We start from the raw sequence: 15,594 nt of genomic DNA on the forward strand, positions 1-15,594 counted from the left end.
ACATCGTTTCTTTGCGTTTTCCCCGCAAAAACACGGCGCTAAAATCAACTCGGGGGGTATGCAAATCTAACATTACATATTCTCAATACGCACTGTTGATTGGTTGATCGTAACATCTGGTGGGGCGTCTCCTCAGATCCCGCGCTCTGATTGGTAAAGCTATGGATACCGACCCACGATGCACTGCGCGCACCAGCGTTCAAATATTTTATTTGTTTGAAAATGTTACATTTGTAAAGGCAGGAGAACGCTATATTTTTCTATTACACGACAATTTTCTAATTAAGAACACAATTACTCAAAGACTCTTTTGAGAAAACATGCATTCATATACGGATTTATGGTGCATTTTGGGGAATTTTGGCGTTCAATTAACCCGGAAGTTTGCCAACAACAACGTGGCGTGGGTATCTCATCTGTGTCGCCGCAAAATTAGCGTTTTCTCGTCAAAACAAAAACAAAACTCCCGCTGAAGAGAACCGTGCAACATTTTAGATCCTAAGGATTATGTTTTCGATCAAACTATTTGTGGATAGCATGATGTGCCGGTTCTTTTAGCTGCGACTGGCACCTTGCGTTGTCGCAAGCGGCGCGGCTGGGCGAGCGAAAATAATTTGTACGGCCAGCCCCGGCACGCTCAGCGTACAAGTTAGGTTTTGACGAGTGTCAAGATTCCAAACAAAGTTCGTAGAATGCACTGTTCTTGGAGTGAGACCTTGAAAAACGGGTTTTTAATGAGATTATCGTATGCGAAAGGGTGCCGACACACAATCGTCAACAATCATAACAATAGCAAAACAAACACTGTGTGGCTTGTCCGACAATGGGCTGTCCGGGCGTCCCCAAGCCGTAGCTTCCCTCTTTTCAACTTGGCCTCCTTGCTTCAATCAACAATTTTTTTTCCGTCAAGGTTGACGGATTGGTTGAAATTTTTTTCCGTCACACGCAGCAAATTTCCGTCAATTGACGGAAAAACGGACGCTGGCTAAAGCCCTGATTTAGCCCATGTGGGCAGGAATGTGCAAATAAAGATCTTACAATAAAAGAACCAACTTTATGTAAAACCTCTAATTCTTGACATTCACAACAGACAAAAACACAAACAACTGTAGAAGCAGACAGCTGTAAACAACAAAACAACAGACAAACGGAGTCAATACATGGACGTAAACAATGTGCCCAAGTTAGGCTATTGTGGCGAGAAAATGCAGTTCCTGAGAATTCAGCTAGAGGGCGTGCATGACAAGGGCAGGTGAGGCAGAACTCACAGTTCCCTGAGCCTGAAGTTGTCTGCAAACTGCTTCACACTCCGGAGGGAGGCCAGATCCAGCTGGAGAACATCCACCTGCACCGAGGCCTGGGGGCGGAGACAGGTGTTAGTATGAAAGTAAAAGTGATATTGATCCCGTTTAGCTCACCGAAGAGCTACTCTTCCACTGCGCCAAAAATAGTTACTCAAGCAACTGGATATGGTTTTGAAACGGTCAGACGTTTCGGATAGAATCCACTATCCTTCGTCAGTGACACTGAAGTGAACTGCAAGAAACAGGTCTTTTATACTCTAACTATGAATGAAGACAATTTCAGATGTCCAATAGGAAAGGTTGTAAGACAATTCAGACTGAAGACAAATTGGTCTGCCCCACTGCGGAACAACCCCCAACCTTCTACGGCCTTCCCAAAATCCACAAACAGGATGTCCCCCTACGCCCCATTGTGTCCAGCATAGGTTCTGTCACGTACGAGTTATCAAAATTTCTAGCCAAGATCCTGGGACCTTTAGTGGGGTCAAGTCTCAACATCACGTTCAGAATAGTGCAGACTTCGTTGACAAAATCAAAGATCTCCGGGTAGAAGAAGATGAAATCATCACTTCTTACGATGTCTGTTCGCTTTTCACTTGCATACCTCCTAAGGACGCAATCTCGGTAGTCAAGGGAGCCCTGGAGGCTGACAACACACTAACAGACAGAACCAAGCTATCTCCAGACCAACTGTGCAGACTGCTAGACCTTTGCCTAGGGTGTACGTATTTCTCTTTCAAAGGACAGTTCTACCAACAACTTCACGGCTGTGCTATGGGATCACCAGTGTCACCCATTGTTGTAAACCTCTACATGGAAAAGTTTGAAGTGAAGGCTATCAGTACTTTCAAGGACACTCCCCCACTCAACTGGTTCCGCTATGTAGATGACACATATTGCAAGCTAAAACAGAGAGTAGCTGATGAGTTCTTTGACCACATCAACCAAGTAGATAAGAACATCAAGTTCACACAGGAGTCAAGTCATGACAACATGCTCCCCTTCCTAGATACCAAAACTATCATAGAGAAGGACGGCAGCCTTCAGTTCGAAGTGTACAGGAAACCGACGCACACTAACCAATATCTGGCCTTTGACTCTCACCACCCTTTGGAACACAAACTGGCAGTGATTAAAACCTTGTATCACCGGGCAGACAGCTTTGTTTCCTCTGACAAAGCCAAAACAGAGGAACACAAACACCTCCGAAGTGCATTGAACAATTGTGGCTACCAAAACTGGACCTTCAACAAAGCCCTCAAACCCTCGGACCACTCAAAGAAAACAGCCAAGTGCAAACCATTGACCGACAGAAAGAAAGCCAACATTACCATCCCCTATGTCCAAGGAGTTTCGGAAAAACTCAGACGGATCTTCCAAAATTTCAACATCGCCACTAACTTCAAACCTCACTCAACCCTCCGACACAAACTGGTACATCCAAAAGACAAACCACAGAAAGGTACTAAGGCCAATGTAATCTACAGACTCAAATGCGAGGAACCTAACTGTAACAACACATACATTGGTGAGACTAGTCGTCCACTAAAAGAAAGATACCAAGAACATTGCAAACCGAAGGCCAACGGCAACTCTTCTGCTATTTTCAACCACCTACAACACAACCAAGGACATTCCTTCAACCTCCAATCTACCGACATCCTAGACCGTGAAGCCCGCTGGTTTGAACGGGGAGTTAGAGAGGCCATATATGAGAGGATATACAATCCCACCCTCAACAGAAAAGGGGGGCTACGCATGGAACTTTCCGGCACTTGGGACATAGCACTCCCCCCCCCCCCCCCCCCGGGAAAAAAAATTTTAGCTCCTGGAACTAAAAAAACAGGAGGTAATTGACTCATTTGGATTAACTGGGTCTTAGCCTTGAAATCCTTTGAAAACCAAATTGTCTTCAGCTTGAGTTTGGCTTAGCTTTGGTTTCTTTGGAATCCTATTGGCTTCAGGCTGAATTGTCTTACAAACTTTCCTATTGGACATCTGAAATTGTCTTCATTCATAGTTAGAGTATAAAAGACCTGTTTCTTGCAGATCACTTCAGTGTCACTGACGAAGGAAAGTGGATTCTTTCCGAAACGTCTGACCATTTCAAAACCATATCCAGTTGCTTGAGTAACTATTTTTGGCGTATCTTATTACCTGGATGTCTAACCTACATCGACGTACTCTTCCACTGGTTGTGACAGAGAAGACAGATGCTATGTACAGTACTTACAGCTTCATTGTATGGGGAAATTCCCCTAGCTCTTTCTGACAAGCACAATGAACAGTGGACCACAGCTTAACGTCCCGTCCTCAGGGCTACAACCCTTTCCAGTAGCGTGCATGTCAGGTGAGCAACAATAACAGGGATCAAAGTCTAGCTTCTAGTTCTAGAGGCATAGCCGCTATGCTACCCGTCCTACTATGCACACACTATCATGTACATCCTTCACATCCACCCACAATGTTGAACTTCAAACATCAAATGGGAGCTTTGTGTCACCCAGAGTTCAGCACCAGGGACAGGTTTCCTGACCTGGACAACACAATCCTCAATTATGGGCTAAATCTTGATGTATTTCATCATTAGCATCTATTTCATCTCCTTATTGATTGGATTTCTATTAATGAATACAAATAAATCACTCAGGGCTCAAGATACGAATGTGCAACATGCATTTGCATGCAGATTAAAGAAATTTGCAAGTAAAAATACTCAATACGATGTAGAAAAATTAACACAAATTGACAAAAATGTATTTCAAAGGCTAAAAATGACAGATTTAACATTTAGCAAGATGAAAAATTTAAACTATATGTTAGTTTCATTCTAATTGTTGAAAGTTTTGTCTACATGAAATTTTGCATGTAACACAAAAAAGATTTCCAACTCTGTCACTGTACCTCCTTGAGTCCATCAACAACAATAATGCAGACAATACAAAAATACTCTTTTTAATCTACCTTGACTATCCACCATACACTAACTTACAGGTGCAATTAAACTTCATTTCATAGGTAACATCCTCTGTAGACTTGAAATCTGAGGGGAGATTTGTGAAACTGAGAGTCCAGCACCAAATTGCATTTCATTTGATTTTTATCACCTCACACAGCACTATACTCACCGGCAGCCGGCAATATTCAGAGAAGGTTTTCTAGATGGCATGCAAAAATATAAACGAGAAATACACAAAAGAGCACAAATATTACTTTATAGATATATCTTCATGGTTCCATGGCAATTATGATGTATATGTTTTGTATATTCCATCTTTTGTAGTATTTCAACTTATGTCAAAATACAGTATGTGTTACTGTACAGACCAGGCTGAAAACAGCAGAAAGGCAGCAATGTGACTTTTGTGGTAAAGTGATCTTCATTCTACAGGTGATGTGATTCCCAGACCCTACATCTGTTGTGAGATGTGTAAAACCTCACGTTCAGCACCAAGGACAGGTGCCACCAAGATTCACACCTGTAGTTTCAGTGCCCCTTGTGTGTGGATTGGCCTGTAAACCATATCCCCATCTTCAGCACTGATCACAGGACCCCTCAGTTCTTACTGACCAACCCTACAGTGCAACCATCACCGAATCACTCCCAAGAGGAGCTGTGCTATAATAATATTGAGCTGTTCAACACCAAGGACAGGTGCCAACAAATCCAATTAGATTGTCTTGGTGGGTTTACAGTCTTTCTACACTATGTGTTACACTAGACCACCCTTACAGGAAGATGTGATTGCCTACTGCTCCCATGGTTAGGTCTGGGCAGATGTTAATGCTCACCCTACATTCAGCACCAAGGATAGGTCCAACCAATTTCATACCATGTGTCTGTATTGGCATTTTTACAGTCTTCCTAAACTATGTTACACATCACCATTCCTGTTGGTCAGATGTTATTGCCTTCTGCTTGCTTGGTTAACTGTGGGTCCTTTTAATGTTCACCCAACATCCAGCACCATGGACAGGTGCCACAAATGTCCATTTGAACCTATGTGTTTGTCTCTGCAAGTTAACTATCACTCTAAACTACGTTGCACCTGGATCGTCCTGCCGGTTAGGTGTGGGCATCTGCTCATGCAAAATTCAGCACCAAGGACAGGCCCCACCAGCTAAACATTTTGGGTATATACACAGGGCTGTCTCAAGGAACTGTCATGGGATGGAAATTTGCTTCTTAGGACGGACAAATTTCCTCCTATCTAATATATGGTATACAGAAAACCTGAACTATGGCATGACACTGAAGAAAAGGTACTTCCAACAAGTTTATAATGAAATTGGCTTCCAAACAATGAATAAGACAGAAAAAACTGAAAGCTGGAGACAGCCCTGCCTACAAATCATCCTGACTGACTGAACCAAACACTACACTAACCCCACCCTGAGCGACAGAACCCAGAGGTACTGACATATACACCACCCTAACCCCTCCCTCAGTGGTACTGACATATACACCACCCTAACCCCTCCCTCAGTGGTACTGACATATACACCACCCTAACCCCTCCCTCAGTGGTACTGACATATACACCACCCTAACCCCTCCCTCAGTGGTACTGACATATACACCACCCTAACCCCTCCCTCAGTGGTACTGACATATACACCACCCTAACCCCTCCCTCAGTGGTACTGACATATACACCACCCTAACCCCTCCCTCAGTGGTACTGACATATACACCACCCTAACCCCTCCCTCAGTGGTACTGACATATACACCACCCTAACCCCTCCCTCAGTGGTACTGACATATACACCACCCTAACCCCTCCCTCAGTGGTACTGACATATACACCACCCTAACCCCTCCCTCAGTGGTACTGACCCGCTCTGCCCGGATGACCTTGGCAGCCTGGTTGCCCTTGTGAAGATCCCGGCAGGCGAGGATCACATGAGCTCCATGGAGCGCCAGCGAGCGTGCTGTCTCAAACCCTGGGGAAAACATTATCACACAACACTGTTAACTAGCACACAATCACTACAGACACCACACATCACTGTGGCTCCGAGGAGCTCGAACCCTGGGGAAAACACACACATTACAGCCAACAAGCAGTCCGTCTCAAACCCTGGGGAAAACATTATTACACAACATTGTTAACTAACACACAGTCACTGCAGACACACACATCACTGTGGAGCGCCAGCGAGAGGGTCGACTCAAACTCTGGAAATATATTGATGCCAGCGAGCAGGTCGACTCAAACTCTGGAAATATATTGATGCCAGCGAGCAGGTCGACTCAAACTCTGGAAATATATTGATGCACAATTGTAGCAAGACAAAGGACAAGCCAAAAGCATGCTGTTTGCAATGTCAGCAAAATTAATTGATCATCAAGCAACAATTTGAAATGTGGGACTTTCTTCCTCACCTATGCCACAGTTGGCGCCCGTTACCATGGCAACGCGTCCGGACAGGTCGCGACCCTGCAGCACCTGCAGCGCGGTGCTGTGTCCGTCGAACCGCTGGCGCCATTCCTTGTCCTCGGGCACAGCGAAGGCGAGCCGCGGGTCCGTGTACGTGGTTATCCTGGTCACATGGCTACAGAAGCAGGTAGAATAAATAACACACAATATCAGTCAGTACAAAACACACAGTACAGTCAGACAGTTGGAAACTGATCTGCCAAGGCTAGTCTGTCTATATGCTTCTATCCTACAGTTGTAAGGGGAATGGTACTCCTCTTCAAATGGTGAAGTTTTTACAAACATCCTGGATCTGTGGCTGCAGAGGCAGGAGGATGGGAAACAGTGATGATTTGGACATACATTTGAGCATCTGGAATACAGTATTTACAATACATTTAACCTAACAGCAATTATGGAAAAAATATATAACATGGCACCTTAGTTTCTTCTGCAGTATCAACAAGATTGAGGTCTACAGTTTAGAAGGAATACCTGATGAGTTGTAGTACCTTGAGGTAACACAGCTTTCAGTTATTATGATAAAATATAACTCCAGATCTAACATGGAGCACAAGTTTGGGAGTCACCTCACAAGTATTGGCCTGTTACTCTTATGAATGAAGCAGACCTGGTGTAAGAAATGGTGACTTACAGCTGGCCACATCTGCTACTACAACATTGTATTTTGACCATATAGTAACACTTGAGAAGAAGCCACACTTACTCCACATAGTAAATCCTGCCCTCGTCGTCTGTGCACTGTTCCCAGCCATACGGCAGCTCTGTGGAGACACACCAGTGCATGAAAAATAACCAAGCAAAACTCTGTACATTCAATATCTACACATCAAAGGCAATGGGACAGCTGTATCAGTCCTTGCTAATTTACAAACATGTCATTTGAACAGCGTACGACTTTTTGCTTGCATCTCATGAATAGAAAACAGCATGACACACCAGTAACTTATATTATAGGCTGCAAAATATCGACTTGATAAGTTTGATTGACCCATCTTCTTATTGGTAAGTGTGATGGGTTCTTTAACTTGCCTGAGGATCATCACAAACATGGGACACCGAATGTAACATCCCGTCCAGGAGAATGCACAGAGTATTTAGCAACATGAGCCTGGATTTCAGGCCTGGACCTGGCTAGACCAAGTACACTGGCAAGACATAGTCACTCACAAATCTTTCGGTTTTGTTTGTTGCACCTTCTCTTCATTTTTTATTTTTCGTTATCACGCCACCGGCCGCACGGACCTGCACCTCCCCTGAGTGAGATGCCCTCATAGAGGGCTTTGCTCAGTATCAGTTTGATATTTGAGATTTACACTACTGTACTGAAGATTGCACACGGGTTTAATTCTTTTCACTGATCTAATTCCGCACACGCAAGTCAAATGTGGCGGCTTTGCCCTGCATGTCTGCATCTCCACTCACCGCCCAGGACCCGTTTCCTCTTCCCACTGGAGGGGTGCACCCACTGGGTGGTCTTCTCTCTGTGACTGAGGGGGAGGTGGTGGTGGTGGAAGACAGTCTGGTTAGTACAGAAGTCAGTATGGAGCCGTGGAAAACAAGCAGGTTCAAATTATGAAAGATTGTTTATTGTAGACGCGTGTAGGCTGCAGTAGGCATCATTTTAGAACCAGAAACTTGACTATCAGGCAACCAGCATAAGTTACTTCGGAGGTGCACAGTAGCCTGGTATCCTGCCGTATTATAGCTCAAGTCTCTTCTGTCTTCTCCTGCCAAACCGAAGAACTCTACTCTACTCTTCTCTACTCTACAAGTTGTTGTTGTTGTCTCTCTAACCGCTTCAGTTTGTCGGTAAATGGTCACATACAAAAGAGTCCTGGGAGCTATAATACGGCTGGATACCAGGCTAGGTCTGGTGCAAGGTTCGAAGCCCGTACGTTGGAGGGGAGGGCCTTCTCCTCAGATGCCACTGAAACAAACAACACCTAGAATTGCCTTACTTTGCGTAATACACCCTCCCGTCTGTAGTGACTCTCTCCTCCCAGCCAGGAGGCAGCTCGTCCTCCGAGTCCGTGTCGAAAATACCCTCCACAGACGCCATTTGTGTTCCAAAATGGCCGGTGCTACTATAGAAATAGGGGGCTTACGATAAAATAGTTTTGAGCGTATAGTATTCAAAAGAATTAAAGTAATAAATGTTTACAGTAAATAAATAATGTGAGGTAATAGTAGTATTTCTTGTACCAACAAAATATTTTGAATGAATGTGTTAGGGAAAAATGAACGATTTGAAATGTTTATCTCTCCTCTTTTATAAATGGTAAGGTCCATCACAACTTCCGGTTCCCAGTGTTGTGAAGAGAAGATGTCTGCCGAAGCTCGGGCCGACCAGCGGCGGGTCCGCCCCGTCCCCAAGGCGATCAAGTACCTGTTCGGGCTGGGGCTGGGGGCCAGGGCCGTGCTCATGTCGTCTCACCTGGCGGGGTGGCTACAGGACAGGCTGGAACTCGCCTTGCCTGTGTAACATCATGGACTCAGTCTCGGAGTGGGTGCATGTGTGTGTGGTGGGAAGGTAGGGCTGGTGGGGTGGTAGGGCTGGGGGCCAGGTCCGTGCTGATGTCGTCTCACCTGGCGGGGTGGCTACAGGACAGGCTGGAACTCGCCTCACCTGTAACGTCATGGACACGCAGTGAGTGGGGAGGGGGGCGGTGTGAGGGGGGTAGGGCTGGGGGGTAGGGCTGGGGCTGGGGGCCAGGGCCGTGCTGATGTTATCTCACCTGGCGGGGTGGCTACAGGACAGGCTGGAACTCGCCTTGCCTGTGTAACATCATGGACTCAGTCTCGGAGTGGGTGCATGTGTGTGTGGTGGGAAGGTAGGGGAGCCTAAGGGGGCAGTGTAGGGTCTATATAACAATTAACATAAGCAGTTATCCCTAATGAGGTCCTTGTTCATTGTTTCCATTCCCCAGTGACTGAAGGCCTGAGTCTGCTGGACCATGGGATCTCACCTTACGAAGGGGACATGTTTCACGAGGTAGGTCTGGATCATGACTAGTTGTGTTACACTATGTGTACTTCCATCACTTCCTGAGCCCCTGTTCCTAGTGGGACCGTGTGGCGCAATGAACAGCATGTTTGACTCTGGTTCAGAAGGTCCTGAGTTCGAACCGGCACTTTACACGACTTTCCTCACTTCACTCAAGTGAAAAGTGAGGATATAGGCTACAAAGGTCTTCAGCAAGTTGAAGTTGGTAGCCTCAAAACAAAAGAAAGAAAGAAAGAATCCTACCACAAAAAAACTATTTCCTTACAGACTTTACTAATTATGACTTTCCCCTGTTTCCTGTTACAGACTCCACTGGTGCTGATGCTGTTCTACTGTCTCAACAAGATCTGGAGTGGACTCATCCCCATCTTCTTCCTGGTCAGCAGAGTTTACATTTTTTATAGATCAATCAGTCAATCAATCAATCAGTCAGTCAGTCAGTCATCCAGTCAGCAGAGTTTACATTTTTTATAGATCAATCAATCAATCAATCAGTCAGTCATCCAGTCAGCAGAGTTTACATTTTTTATAAATCAATCACTCAATCGATCTTTATTGCACAACAATTGTAATGGTACAATGTATGGCAAGTTTTACAGTAGTACATTTACAGAACATCAAGACTAATATCTACATACAACAACTTATAACAATGATAAAGAGTAGGGCTGGGTATCGGTACAGCGTACCGGTACAAAACCGGTTTTCCTCATTGGACCGGTCCAGAAAAACCGGACCTGAAAAAATTAGGTGGACCGGATGTTGGACCGATTAGAAAATTAACAGATTATTTTATCAGGCATTCACACGTTTTGGCGCTTGCAGGTGGAAGAAAATAACAAGAGTGAAGTAGAGTAGAGTTTATAGTAATTTCTACCAAGTTTTACAGCCAATCGTACAGGTGCAGGTAGCGTTGTAGGATTTTAAAACCCCAGTCTAAGTCTAATACTCCACCAAACAGATTTCTTTGTAGTGAAATGGACCATTGGTATGAGTCATACTGCATCAGGTCCAGGTTCAGGTCCGGACCTGGACCTAATCCTCTGGACCTGAACCGGACCTGGACCTGAATTTTCTGTACCGGTACCCAGCCCTAATAAAGAGTGTGAAAGGGTGTTTAGGTGCTGATGACTTCAGAAGAACTCTGATTACTACCTTTGTGCCCAGGGCAGGTAGTTCCCCATACTCCAGTCAAATATCGCTTTCCAGGCAGCATGGTCACTACCAATACTGAAGAGAAAGTTCTGGATGGCAATTATCTACGTAGCTGTTACCAGGCAACAGAGGTCGTGGTAGACCAAGGAAATCTTGGAAGGAGTGTGTAAAGAGGGCATCAAAGTGTGCGGCCTCACAAGTGGGAACCAGCTGGACAGAGCTGCTTTGAAGCGCGGAGTGAAGACTAGCTGACTGCGGCCTACCCCTGTGTCAGGGATCAGCAGTATAATCAAATACTGGATACTACTACTGTTGGTCGGGTATCTTTGTGTGTACCTTACCCACGGAGCACCTGTATCAGCTCGTCGTTGTTTATGTTTATTTGTGATTGTTTGTACGTTGTTCCAGCTGGTGGACTGTATAACAGCCTGTTTGCTGCACGAGGTCGGCTCGAACGTCTGCAGACACCTGGTGAGTTTAGGTGACAGACTGAGACGTCTGGTGTGACCTTCAGAAGACTTTTATCATTTATTGTAACGTTGAAAAGTGGTAATACAAAGTTTGAGTTTATTCAGATCCACAGTTAGCATGATGATATACACTGTTGTATATCTTGACAGTTAGAGGGGTAACATTAGTGTCCAAAAACTTGTGAATGTCAATCTTTGCTGAGAAGTGTAGTGTGACCTTGACCTTGACCCCTGCCCCCCTCCCCAGCTGGAGAAACAGGGCAGACATGTGAAGACCTACCCAAACCCTAACCCTGCCCCCCTCCCCAGCTAGAGAAACAGGGTAGACATGTGAAGACCTACCCTAACTCTGCCCCCCTCCCCAGCTGGAGAAACAGGGTAGACATGTGAAGTCCTACCCTAACCCTAACCCTGCCCCCCTCCCCAGCTGCAAAAACAGGGCAGACATGTGAAGACCTACCCTAACCCTAACCCTAACCTTGTTGTGCATGTCAATCTTTGCTGAGAATTGTAGCATGACCTTGACCTTGACCCCTGCCCCCCTCCCCAGCTGGAGAAACAGGGCAGACATGTGAAGACCTACTCCACTGACTCCATGTCGCTGCTGCTGACGGGGAAACAGCTGAACAGTGTTCCCAGGCTCATGATGGGCACGTGAGTCTATTTCCTTCGTTACTCACCAACATAACACATAACACTCACCAACATAACACTAAGCTAACACAATCATGTCAAGGAGGTACAACAATGAATCACTGTTTTACTGTGGCTATGTAAGAACATCTGTGTATATAGTCACCTTTGAATACAGTATTGTAACTCTCATAATTCGAAATGCCAGGAAATTGGCAAGAGGAATCCTTGAATAGACCTGGCATTATCAATGCTCAGGCACAAGCACAGTTAGGCTGTGTGAAGGTTTTCATTTGTGAACATGTGTCTGCATCTGGAAGTGCGTTATAGTTCACACTGTACTATTACTAGTGTATTCATCATCATCATCATCATCATCATCATTGGTCGACATGATCACACATGTTCGCACATGTTTACACACGACGGGGTTATACCGCCCTTACGGGTTGACATACCCTTTCGCTAGCTAATTACAAGACGGGGATGCGCCAGGTCTCCCGTCCGGGTGATTTGAAGTGAATTAGTGTATTAGTATGTATTAGTGTGTTTTAGTGTATATCATTATAATAGTGTATAGGTTTGTACAGGTAACAGACTTCTCCCTGTCCCAGGTACCTGTGTAACCCGCTGACCATCGCCTCCTGTGCAGCCTTCTCCACCACAGGTGTGCACAACCTGGCCATCGCTGCCGCTCTGCTAGGGGCCGTCAAAGGTACGTAACTGTAGTCTGGAACTGCAGGCTTGTTAGGGCCGTCTAAAACTGCAGGCTTGTTAGGGCCGTCAAAGGTGCGTAACTGTAGTCTGGAACTGCAGGCTTGTTACGGCCATCAAAGGTACGTAACTGTAGTCTGGAACTGCAGGCTTGTAGGGCTGTCAAAGGTGCGTAACTGTAGTCTGGAACTGCAGGCTTGTTAGGGCCGTCAAAGGTGTGTAACTGTAGTCTGGAACTGCAGGCTTGTTACGGCCATCAAAGGTACGTAACTGTAGTCTGGAACTGCAGGCTTGTAGGGCTGTCAAAGGTACGTAACTGTAGTCTGGAACTGCAGGCTTGTTAGGGCTGTCAAAGGTGCGTAACTGTAGTCAGGAACTGCAGGCTTGTTAGGGCTGTCAAAGGTGCGTAACTGTAGTCTGGAACTGCAGGCTTGTTAGGGCCATCAAAGGTAAGGAACTGTAGTCTGGAACTACAGGCTTGTTAGGGTCGTCAAAGGTACATAACTGTAGTCTGGAACTACAGGCTTGTTAGGGACGTCAAAGGTACGTAACTGTAGTCTGGAACTGCAGGCTTGTTAGGGCCGTCAAAGGTGCGTAACTGTAGTCTGGAACTGCAGGCTTGTAGGGCTGTCAAAGGTGCGTAACTGTAGTCTGGAACTGCAGCCTTGTTAGGGCCATCAAAGGTACGTAACTGTAGTCTGGAACTGCAGGCTTGTTAGGGCCATCAAAGGTGCGTAACTGTAGTCTGGAACTGCAGGCTTGTTAGGGCCGTCAAAGGTAAGGAACTGTAGTCTGGAACTGCAGGCTTGTTAGGGTAGTGAGAGGTGTAGTGGACTACGCTGGATTCATTGTTACTCATAGCAACTATCTTAAAACTTGAAGCCTTAGATCTCTTCATCATTGTAGGCCTGTTTTTATCACTACCGTGATGTTTGACACCTTTTTCCTGCAGGAAAGCGACTGGTGGCCACCCTCGCCACAGCTGTGGCCTCGTACCAGTGTGTCTATCCAGAAATCTTCATCATTCCCGTAGCCATGTACATCGCACAGGTACGTAACATTATCATGCCTATACATTGTGACTAAGACATAGAATGACATAAACCTGGACCAGTCTAAAGTGTGCCTCTGCAAGCAACATCGTTGTTCAGATAACAGTAATTGTGCCACACTGGTCTCATCACAACTGAGGAGTGGGTTTTTCTGTTGAAGAAACATGCAATGTAAAGTACCGTAAGCAACAGAACTTCTCAAATATACATGTAGATGTTCGTACAACTGACATTTTATATTTTGAGGCTAAACCATACAATGTACGAGCTGATGTCATCCGCAGAATCATATTTGTGACTTGTGCAGAAAACTGACGTAACCCCTGTTGTCTTAGGTGTGTGGTAACATTTTTCCCCACACAGTGTCATCAACATTACTTTGACAGGTTGCTGAGTAGCATTGCTAATCTTAGCATCATTCACCAACTGTACTAACATCACACCTCATTTGCAGCTGGAACAGGGCAGTCCTGCAGGGATCCGTACTAACGTCCCACCTCGTGTTTCCAGCTAGAACAGGGCAGTCGTTTCTCCTTCAGCCACGTGGACAGTCGCCTGTCCATGCTGCAGACAGCAGGCAGCCACTTCGCCTGGCTGGGGTTCCTGTGGAGCCTGTCGTACCTGCCGTTTGGGTCCATGGACTGGCTCTACTCCACAAGGGGGTTTGTGTAAGTAGTTCAGCTCAGCAATACTAACCAGGTTTCCAGAATACGCTTCTCATGCCTCGCTAACAATGTCAGTGTTGGAGGGTGCTGTCCTGTACATTTCTCTCCCTGGGGTGCCTTTACAAAAGCTACCTTCCTCAGGACCTCGGGAAGCTGAGAAGTGCAGAAGTCTGTCCTGGTCACCAGAAGTCTGTCCGTGTCTTCTTCTGAAGGAACCACGACCGGTTGTCTTGTGTCACCCTTCAGATCTGTCTGTACTGAACTTTGTCTTTCTCTGTACTTCTGTCTCCAGCCGCTTCTTAGAGACGGCCTGTCTTCAAAATGTTCACACTTATTCTTACCTTGTTCTTCAAGATCGCAAAGTCATCTTCAGCAGTGCTGCCTTCAAGCCTTTCACACCTTTACATTCTTGAGATGTCATCTTGTCAAGATCTTCAATACCTCGTACCTGTACATGTGTCTAGAAGGAGCAACAGAACCATGAGGAAGACTATCTCATCTGTCCTCTCTATGGTTGCCCGTGTGTCTAGAAGGAATAGCGGGCCAACCCTATGTCTTCTCTGCCTCATGTTCTTTCCTGTGTCTAGAAAAAACAGCAGGTGAACCCTAAGGAAGACTACGTCACCTCTGTCCTGTACACCTTGCTGTCCTACGCCCTCTGGCTGTCCTCCCTGCTGTTCCTGTCCTTCCTCTGTTTTCTGTCCTGGGATTTCCTCTCTGCCACTGTTGGGTTTGTGTGAGTGCTTTAGATTTGTCTAGTGTGTCTGTTTGGTCATGGGAAGGCCTGAGGTACGACATTGTCAGAACAAAAATTTTCAATGTTAGAAACCTTCAAATTTTTTCCCATATGCACAACTGTATTTCTTTTTTTTTTTAATCTTTTACCTTTTATCTGTTTTTCTCTAACCTTTATGCTATGTTAAGCATGCTTTTAGCTTGATATGCCAGCTGAGCTTACAATAAACATGATTATGGGAATATTTCCAATAGATTGCCTACATGCATATATCCATCGTAGCCAATAAAATTCTTCACCACAGACGTTGTACAGCCTTAAGCTTTGTCTGCTAGTCTCCAAGCAGACCCTACGGTGCCTCAGAGATAGTATCAAAGCTGGCCAAGGAGTATAGCCTGCACCGTTTGACTGCCTT

At 45.6% G+C, this 15,594-nt stretch overlaps 2 protein-coding genes across 2 annotated transcripts in view; one reads left to right on the forward strand and one right to left on the reverse strand.

Annotated features, from left to right (window-relative positions):
* The window catches only part of LOC118417374 (WW domain-containing oxidoreductase-like), a 10,686-nt gene extending 1,857 nt beyond the window's left edge, over positions 1 to 8,829 (reverse strand). The window contains exons 1-6 of the mRNA XM_035822928.1: positions 8,709 to 8,829; positions 8,173 to 8,237; positions 7,454 to 7,511; positions 6,693 to 6,862; positions 6,144 to 6,250; positions 1,269 to 1,357 (exon numbers count right to left, since the gene is read on the reverse strand). Of these exons, the coding sequence (XP_035678821.1) occupies positions 1,269 to 1,357; positions 6,144 to 6,250; positions 6,693 to 6,862; positions 7,454 to 7,511; positions 8,173 to 8,237; positions 8,709 to 8,809 (590 nt within the window). The 5' untranslated portion in view covers positions 8,810 to 8,829. The remainder of the gene's footprint in view (positions 1 to 1,268; positions 1,358 to 6,143; positions 6,251 to 6,692; positions 6,863 to 7,453; positions 7,512 to 8,172; positions 8,238 to 8,708) is intronic.
* Positions 8,830 to 9,032: 203 nt separating this feature from the next.
* On the forward strand, positions 9,033 to 14,465 carry LOC118417316 (phosphatidylinositol glycan anchor biosynthesis class U protein-like). The gene is made up of 9 exons (XM_035822840.1): positions 9,033 to 9,207; positions 9,360 to 9,397; positions 9,678 to 9,742; positions 10,061 to 10,132; positions 11,318 to 11,380; positions 11,930 to 12,033; positions 12,627 to 12,727; positions 13,679 to 13,776; positions 14,289 to 14,465. Exons 1-9 carry the CDS (start codon positions 9,074 to 9,076, stop codon positions 14,448 to 14,450), a joined length of 837 nt encoding a protein of 278 aa, XP_035678733.1. The 5' UTR covers positions 9,033 to 9,073; the 3' UTR covers positions 14,451 to 14,465.
* Positions 14,466 to 15,594: the final 1,129 nt, after the last annotated feature.

Source organism: Branchiostoma floridae, chromosome 6 (assembly GCF_000003815.2).
Source record: "Branchiostoma floridae strain S238N-H82 chromosome 6, Bfl_VNyyK, whole genome shotgun sequence".
Taxonomy (NCBI): Eukaryota; Metazoa; Chordata; class Leptocardii; order Amphioxiformes; family Branchiostomatidae; genus Branchiostoma; species Branchiostoma floridae.

Excerpts from the sequence above, each read along its gene's own strand:
- LOC118417316 (XM_035822840.1), top strand. The coding sequence starts at position 9,074 with ATGTCTGCCGAAGCTCGGGCCGACCAGCGGCGGGTCCGCCCCGTCCCC. Across the intron at positions 9,743-10,060 it reads AAGGGGACATGTTTCACGAG|ACTCCACTGGTGCTGATGCT; the intron begins GTAGGTCTGGAT and ends TTCCTGTTACAG. Across the intron at positions 12,728-13,678 it reads TCTGCTAGGGGCCGTCAAAG|GAAAGCGACTGGTGGCCACC; the intron begins GTACGTAACTGT and ends TTTTTCCTGCAG.